Source organism: Carassius auratus, chromosome 37 (genome assembly GCF_003368295.1).
Source record: "Carassius auratus strain Wakin chromosome 37, ASM336829v1, whole genome shotgun sequence".
Lineage (NCBI taxonomy): Eukaryota > Metazoa > Chordata > Actinopteri > Cypriniformes > Cyprinidae > Carassius > Carassius auratus.
This window is the reverse complement of record NC_039279.1, coordinates 13,858,594-13,868,143: the sequence shown is the minus strand read 5'-3', so window position 1 is coordinate 13,868,143 and position 9,550 is coordinate 13,858,594. Positions and strand designations below refer to the sequence as shown.

At 33.5% G+C, this 9,550-nt stretch overlaps 1 protein-coding gene across 1 annotated transcript; it reads right to left on the bottom strand.

Moving 5' to 3' along the window:
* Positions 1-134: 134 nt before the first annotated feature.
* Positions 135-8,906, bottom strand: LOC113056295 (arginase-1-like). Its single transcript, XM_026222939.1, has 8 exons — positions 8,695-8,906; positions 8,499-8,571; positions 4,910-5,084; positions 4,654-4,813; positions 1,997-2,091; positions 1,803-1,907; positions 1,592-1,728; positions 135-1,297 (listed from the first exon to the last, which is right to left on the bottom strand). The coding sequence occupies exons 1-8, from the start codon at positions 8,806-8,808 to the stop codon at positions 1,134-1,136; spliced, it is 1,023 nt and encodes a 340-aa protein (XP_026078724.1). The 5' UTR covers positions 8,809-8,906; the 3' UTR covers positions 135-1,133.
* Between the last annotated feature and the right edge of the window lie 644 nt (positions 8,907-9,550).

Genomic DNA, 9,550 nt, shown 5'->3' with positions numbered 1-9,550 from the left:
TTATGTAACTATAAATAATTGTTAGAATTAATTATTACATAGTTGTAATTTAGATGAGTGCCTGTGTCATTCGTTTCACCATCTCTTTGGAAATGATCACAAAAATTGTGGCAAGTTCCCAAAACGTACTAGTGATTTTTACACCCTACATCATGCATTCCAAAGGTAAAAAATTTATGGTTTAATTTTGACAATTTAAATTCACATTTAAAAGTAAATAAGAAAGTGCAAGTAGTTTAAACACTCTTGTTCTAAACTGCTGATGTTTTATTGCAGTGGTTGATTGACACCTGAGCAGATGACTGGTGACTCGGAGAGTGTCAGAGACACAATAACTAATATAATAGAAAAATTACAAAATAATATATTTTTCTACAAAAATGATTCAAATTTGCATCTTGTATGAATTTAGTGGGAAACATTGTGATTGTTTTAAAATATATTTATACTGTATTGTTCTAGTTTTAGTTGTTTATTGTTAACCTACAACAGTTTTTTTTTTTTTTTTTGTAATGATGTGCCTCTGGAAAAACAAACGTACTTTATGTACAGCTGAATTAGAATTCAGTTTTTAAACTCAGCATGACATGAGCGCCTATTTGATTACATCAAGTAAAAATTATATAACAAAAAGCCAAAATAACAAAAATAAAGCCTGTGATTCAGTCTGTGAACATCTTTACTGTCTTTATACGAGGCAAACTGAAGATGTTCTGTGCTAGTCTTATAATAATTTTAAGAATTTTGTGCGTGTTTTTCTTATAAAGCCATACTTAACTAGCGAGATTTAAAATAAAGCGTTTTACTAAAGTGGTTACATTTCTTTTATATTGTCAGACAGTAATATTAATATAATAGATAAACAATAAAATATGCCACTTGAATAAAAAATAACATTTTGGAAAACATTTATATTATTTTAAAATATTTTTTACTTTTAATTACAATTATGTTGCCTCTGGAAAAAAAATACTCAAACAGTAAGCTTTGTATTTTCTGCATATACAGTATACTGTGGTATCATCATATTTGGAATTCATTTATATACAGGAATAAAATAAATGGGAATTCTAGTTTTAAATTCTTTTTAATGATGACAGTAAATACATATATAAAAAAATAAAGCCTGTGATTTATGGATTTGGCATTTTGTAATCTGGATCATGAGACCCCCCACGGACCCTTCCGAAGCAGCCCAATAACAGATCCACAGCAGCATTTACTGTTGATTTAATTTCGCCTTCTGTTTTGCCCTGTTTTGGGTTCACTTCCACCATGTCTACAGCAGAGAGAAGTCCTGGAGCGAAGTCAAGAACATACATTCATATCAACATGCCAGCCAAACACCATGAGGGATTATGCTAATGAAATTAGTTCATTTAGCAATAGTCAACCAGATAAATGTTAATATGGCTGTCTGCAGTCTAGAGAGAATCAGATTTATTAAATTCACTTTACTGAGATGCACACAAAATTAGTTAAACACTCGACTCAAATTTTTGGTAAATAATTTCAGAAAGGCCAAACAACTGCCGGCTTATTAGCCTGGAAGTTTTATAAATCTCAGATGTGCATTTCCTGATGTTGTCACCTGTCTGACAGATGTGTTCAGTGATGTAAATGCCCTCTCTGTAGGTCAGTCCTCCCGCTCTAGGTGTGCCTGTTGCAGGTGACACTGATGGGTCCAGCGCATCAATGTCAAAACTGAGGTGGATGGGTTTTTTCACCCTGATCCGGAAAGATTGTTTCCTCAATAAAATATTAGGTCCTCATGATCAATAGAAAATAAGTCACACACTTACTTTGAAAACATGTGATCGCATGTCTGCTCCATGACTTTTGCAATTCCAAGCCGATCAACTTCTGTCATGGAGAAGGCTTTGATTCCAAGGTCCTTCAGGATATAACTGTGACGTAAAGTATGATTTGAACGTCAAAAAGAATCTTGAAATAGTGATATGATGCTGGTATGATTGCGTAGAATCTACAAACTTACTGTTCTCCCGGGTCCACATCTCTGAGCCCAATGTAGACGACGTCCTTCGCTGCTACACAAGGTTTTAACCATGAAAAATTTGGAATTATGGGAATCTAAGAAACATTAGGAAAACAAAATGACAAAATATTTTAAATGTTTCTAATCATAAATTGTTGTCTCAAGTAAACTAAAAGACAGGAACCTATTTATAGTAATTGTGACGAGTGGGACGGGGCCGAGAGCCATAGGAACGGAGCGAGTCCCACAGAGGAGATCGGAAGGACACAAAAAAGGAGCGCCGACAGTGAAGGATGAGAGAGGACCAGGTCTGGGTTTTATTTTGTGTTTTGGTTTTGTTTATGCGCGACAGTCATCCGTGAGGGGCTGCCGCGCTGTTTTGTGTTTATTTGATTATTAAAGTCTTTGTTTGATTGTATGCCGGTTCCTGCCTCCTTCTTCCCGTAATTAGGAAGTTTAATGTATTACAGTAATATTTATATATATTTATATATAGATCTAAAAATCAAACATGAATAGCATATGTGACCCTGGAGCATAAATTTGGGGCATATTTGTAGCAATAGCCAAAAATACACTGTATGTGTCAAAATTATAAATTTTAATTTTATGCCAATTTATTTATGATTAAGTAAAGATCATGTTCCATAAAGATATTTTGTAAATTTCCTACCGTAAATATATCAAAACGTAATTTTTGATTAGTAATACGCATTGCTAAAATCTTAAATCTTAACAACTTTAAAGGCGATTTATTTTTCAGTGTTTAAATTTTTTTTGCACCCTCAGATTCCAGATGGTCAAATTGTATCTCGGCCAAATATTGTCCTATCCTAATCAGTGATGGGAATAACGGCGTTATAAATAACGGCGTTACTAACGGCATTACTTTTTCCAGTAACGAGTAATCTAATTGATTACTCTTCTCATCTTAATAACGCCGTTACCGTTACTGCCAAAAAATGCGGCGCGTTACTATAACTGATGATGAAGCTGTTTTTTTTTTTTCATCAGACCAACTAGATCTCTGAGCGAGAGGCAAATACTTTTTTTTACCGTTCTTCCTTGGTTAGTGGGCAGAGCACGAGACAAGCGCATAAATGCTGACGATTGGCTGAGGTAGAGTAAAATTTCATTGTAAGCCAATCACAGGTAGAGTTGGGCGGGTGTTCGAAAGCACGCATAGTAGCGATGGGAATTCGGCTCTTTTGACTCAGCTCACTGAAAAGAGCCGGCTCTTTGGCTCACAAACGGCTCTTTAAATGACTTTGACTATAATATTTCAATTTTTATTACATAATTATTTAATTTCTATAGGCTAAATTTGAAAAAATAGAGTTGGCTCTTCAGATATGCGAGCCAGCTCCCGAAGTTCAACTAAAAAATTCGCGAATCGCGAACGACTCATCAAAAGCTCATTCGCGAACGAGTCGATCCATCATCACTAACACTCATTCGCGAACGACCCATCATCGGACAGGACACACAACGAACAACACAAGCCAGTCAGTCAACGAGAGACAGGTATGGCGACGAGCCCAAATAATCCAAAAGTAGCCTTCTCTAAATAGAAGTATATACATTACTTTTTCCTTCAAGAAATTAAAGAAACAATAAAAGGAAATATCAAAAGTTCCCAAAAATCTATCGTGTTATTTGCATTGATCCACTATATAAACATAATATCTACATACATGCCATTTGATTGGAGGCTAGTCTCACTTTGTCCCACAGCAACTTTTTTTTTTAGATGTGTGTACAATGTTTCATGTTTCTGTTAATAATGTATTGTATTAAGTGTCCATTTCATTATAATATTCAGATTTATCATAAATAATTGAACATGCACATGTATTTTAAGTTCCTTTAAAGAGGGGTAGAGGTGGGGTCACGTTTGAGCATTTAAAATTTAATTTTACTTGAAAGTAACGCAATAGTTACTTTCTTAAGTAACTAGTTACTTTAAAAATTTGTAACTGAGTTACTAATTTAGTTACTTTTTGGAAGAAGTAACTAGTAACTGTAACTAATTACTTTTTAAAAGTAACTTGCCCAACACTGATCCTAATAAACCATACATCAAAGGAAAGCTTATTTATTCAGATTTCATATGATGTATTTGTGTATTTCAATTTGGAATTTACACTTAAGACTCGTTTTTGTGATCCAGGGTCACATATATTAACAGGAAATCATATTTTTATATGTGTTTTATTGTTTTTCATTTATGGTGATTAATAAATATTGACTATTAGAATTGAAATAACGAGAATAAGTAATGAGAATTATGAATGAATTCCAAAAAATAAATAAAATAAAATAAAATGTAATATTATGTTAATGGAATTTAAGGTTACATGTTTTAATTGGTGCAAAAGTAATCTCACAAAGCCCAAAAAAATAAAATAAAAAATATTAAAGACAATTTTTGACATTTTCTATCAATGTTTATGATATAAGTTGTTGATGTTTATTAGTTATAAGTGTGTTTAAGGCACAGATACTGACAACTGCATGACTGGTCAGGGAGTTATACTTGAACAGTTCTTTAGAAGTTTTTTTTTTTTTTTGATGAGAATGACAGTAATGTAATAACTGTGATACATATCATGCAAACTTTAATATAGGTGCTGAAATGATTAAAGAGCACCAGTCACCTTTGAGTGCAGTTCATGGATGAGGAACGACAGTGGCTGGCCGTGAATGTTTCCCGTTGACGTGGATGAAGGTGTGTTGATGTCTGCATGTGCATCCACCCATAAAACACTCAAATCATGTCTTGAGGCGGCATGACCAAAGATCGAGCCAATCGCCAAGCTGTAAAAAACAGCAAACACATTTCTGACAATAGGTTCAATAATCATTTCCTGCTTCCAAATGTTTCACTGACCAGAACCGAAAGCACTCAATGACCTGTGATCTCCTCCCAGCATCACACAAGTGTTTCCGTGGCTCTTGACCTTCTGCACAGCTCCTGCGAGCAGCTCATTGGCACGGCCGACTGCTCTCGGAGTCTTCAGCCTGCCAACTGGCTCGTCATTGGGAAACTCCTCAAAAGTCAGATTCCCATAATCCTTCACTACACAACCTGGAGAGGGACGAAGGGCTTTCTGTCATGATTTACACTTAACAATGGGATTTAGTAGTTTAAACATGGAACACAAAAGAAAAGTGTACTGACCAGCCTTTTCCATGCATACAATCCAACGACCTAACATTTTCATCCATTTGGATTACACAGTTTTAATGTGATGTATATTTGAAAATCATAAAAAAAGACAAACACAAAAGATTGGCTTAAATATCTAAAAAATCTTAATCTTTTTTTTTTTTTATGTGTTGGCTGTTGGGCTCCAAAATTACCTTAAACGTTCAAGAGGGGTCAATTTGCTGACTGTTGTGTGCATCCACTGCATTGAGGATCAAAGGAGTTCCCTATTTTTAATTTTACAGTTTTTTTGTAGTGATGAAAAAAAAAAAACGAAAGTGTCTCTTCTCTTCTGATTTGCCTCCCAAGCATTCCAGCAGTTTTTATACGTTATTATCAGAAATAATAATATTTCTGTCGACTAAACCAGCCATGCCATTGATTATAAATTTACATTCAAATCTCTCTCTCTCTCTCTCTCTCTCTCTCTCTCTCTCTCTCGTTTCTCCTTTAGTAGCCTATAAAAATGCGTATCAGCAGCATGCTTTTCAGAAAATCATGCTATACTACACACTTTCATGAGATCAGGTCAGCCATTTAGGCCTAATTTGTATTTAATTATTTGTTAAATAAATACAAAACATTGTGCTTTTGAAAAATAAAGAAAACAAATATCTTTCCTTCTTGGTTTCCTTTGAACTTGTGGTGCGGTCACAAAAATGAAACTGAACTTGGTGTAGACTTGTCTTGCAATTTTTTTTTGGTTTTGTTACAGTTTTTTTTTTACAGACGCTAGGTCACATTTCTCAATACTTAGGTCACTTTTGCAAAACTCTTCACACAGTGAGCACAACAGAAGTCTACCTGGGCTAAACTGAGGATCAATTAGCATTGCTTTGGCACAAAATGCATTCAACGACTACATCTCTCAAATTTCATGAATTCTTTTCTCACTCTTTGTATGGCCAATTTGCACATGCTTACATACTGTTTTCAAAACTGTTAAACTTATGTTCAAAACAATAACATAATACAAAACTGAATCAGCAATTTGCTACATTTCTACAGTAATATTTGAATGAAATATATTTTAAATCTTAAAATTAAATGCTATAAAAACAACTGGACAATAAGTAGATTCTATTCTATAAGTAAATTCTTGTATTTTGGAATGACTCTTTATTAAAAAATAAATAAACTACATAAAATACTGACGAATTCTGCATTATGTCTGATTCATTCCACTAACATATATTGCAGTGACTTGTTTTACACAAGAAAACATTGTATAATGCTACATGTTGTTAGTGTTTTTTAGGTCATTGTATTGTGGGTGACAAAGTGTGTTTTTTGGCTGTCTGAGTTTTGCAAAAGTGACCTAAGTATTGAGAAATGTGTCAGCATCTGTAAAAAAAACTGTAATACAGTTTTTCTCAGTCAGTTTGGTGCATTTCTCAAATCAGAAATGAAATTCTCAAAACTAATTGTACAACCTCCAGATCATCTAGTCATTATTTTCACACCATAAAACCAGATTCTCAGTTGCGATTGCTTTTGTACATTCATGCAATTGATTATGCACATTTATCTGTGGTTTCCTACATTATCAGTTGCTAATGTCATGTTGCTCAAAACGTATTATATCGTTTTCTTTGCAATAGTCTTGTCTTACCCCTCAAAACATCTAGTCTTTAGTTCATCGTATAAATCATTCAATGCAAAATGGTTAATCTAGTTGTCATAAACTGCCAAGCACACTTTTTATTTTTATTTTTACTAATTATTATTAGACTTTTTGTCAATTTGGCATGAATTGTGCAAGTGAATATTTACTAATGTAGATGATAAACCAATGATAAACCATTTCTCTGAAATAGCTCAAAGGTTCATCTGATGAATCTTCAGTTGGAAAACGTATACTGTATAGACAGAGGACAACACAAGAGTTACACATTCTGAAAAATGACTTATTTTTATCATTGTGCCCATATTTCTTTTTCCTTTTCTATATCACAATGCATTGTAAAGGTATTTTTATGTTTTTTGGGGTCAGACCACTAGTAAAAGTGTAACTGGGAATTCTATTCAGTCTCTTTCCATCAATATCCCACATACAGTAATTTGTAAATTTGCACTTTTGAAATGGATATATGGCATATATACGCATATGAAATACTGTTCAATACAGTAGTTTCCATCAGAACATACATCAGTTATATTGACAACATGACTAAACAATTTGACTGTCTTATCTGTAAACTATGACACAAGGACTTGTCATTCTGATGGCACTGACATGTTCATTGACAGAGATATTTATAATTGAGAGATGAATTAAGGATTTTGAACAAGAAATTGGCTTTTGCACGTAATCGATTGTGTTTTGTGTACGAGTTGTTTTGAGAAATGCACTTACTGTTTTGCAAATCTCAAGAATGATTCGAGAAATGTACCAAAGCGAGTGAGGCTTGCTGCCACCTACTGGCGGTTTTAATTTCACATTTAGAGTTTCTGTTAATTTTTTACAAATAATGTCAAATATCAGTTTTCAACGTTTTATGATTAAAATATCAAAACATTATGAATGCACTTGTAACTGCAGGTTAAATACATTCATGTATTGCATTAAAGTAAAAAATTTGTGTTAATGCATCTAAATGTCACTTCAGACGCAGCTAATAAAGGTAAAAATACGCATACAAGGTAAAAATCCATTTAAAACCTATTTTGAATTTCTTTCTTTGCTGTGTACTGGTCACCATACAGAATATGCAGAATATCAAAAACTTTAGGAGACAGCTGCCCACGGTAGTCCTCAAGGTACCAGAACAATAACACGGCAAAATGTTGTCTAATTATCGTCATCCCAGAAAATATTGAGATATATATGAATTATATATATATATATATATATATATATATATATATATATATATAATTCTCAGTATCGCAGACGTTTTGTTTAGGAAAAAAAAGTTCATAAATATGAGAAGTGCTTTTTTCCACTTGAGTCCCAAATGTGCTTGCTATCTGGGGTTCAACTGACAGAATTTTAAAAGACAATATCTCCATTTGCACTGATCTTCTGCAACTTTGCAGATATTGTTTATGCTCAAACAGTTACATTACACACTAACTAACGTTAGAAAGGTGCAATTGCAATCAGCCACCCCTTTAATTATATGCAACCCTAAACCAAGTCCTAACCCTGACTCTATAGAAAGTACATGTTCTTAATTAATTTTATTCAGTACAATGTATAATTATGTGACACAGAGTGTAGATATCGGTAACAGTGAGATAAAAAAAAGTGTAAATAAAAGCAGTGTAAATAACGGGGTGTAGTAGTGGTACCTTCCCCTATAAGTTTCTGCACCAATCCAGCAGCTCGAATGAGGTCCGCTCCTCTCTGCACACCATCTCTCTGCTGCAGCCACAGTCAATAACATCAACATCCGGTCAATAACATCCCCGCATGGATTCTTTTTAATACGTGAATAATCATTCATTTAAAAGAGAAGAGGACGTGTTTGGAGGATTTATATCTCACCTGTCCTTTAGAGAAAGGTGCACCTATTATCCCCACACAGTGATGATGATGATGATGATGCAGGTCTCTTCTGAGTAAGTGAAGAGCGGCTCGTGATCCGCTGAAGCTCTTCATCACCGCGGAGTACAGGACGAGTGACGACACGGCGGCTGCTCGCGCTCCTGTGTCTTAACTTTGGTTTTCTTTTCTGTTTTGTGCAAGAAATGTACATGGGGAAGAGCTGATTTTAAATGACGCCATCGCCTAATTTGCATACGAAGTGGAATTAATTTAAACTCAATTCATGAATTTGAATGAATTTAAACTCATTAACATAAAAAAAGTGCATATGAAAATATAACCGTCTGTCGAGGATAAAATTACACTTTTGCAATTATTTATTATTAGACTGTTTTATTTTTTATTCTTGTTACTAAGTGATATTAAATTAAGGCGTTTGGAGTTATCTTGGCTCAATATGCATGTTACTCAGAGTTCTCACTAGATTTTATTATAGGTTTTTATTAATATTTTGAATTAGTTTTTATTATTTTAGTAATAGAGATTTTAGTACATCAAGTTAAGCATAATGAAATTATATATAATCAGTTAAGGTTTTTAATTCAAGTACAAACAGTTCTTTTATGGTTTCAGTTTTAGTTTACTGCAGCCTATATACCGGTATGTTATTATTAATGTGTAACAATTATTGAGTTGTTTTTATATATTTACGTTTTCCCCCGATTCTTTAGCTTTTTAATGTGCTTATAAAAATCTGTAAATTTAAAAAGTCCATGTTCATGTTATTTGTTCATTACTCTTTACTCAATACTTGCGTGTGAAGTCAAGTCACCTTTATATAGTGCTTTATACAATA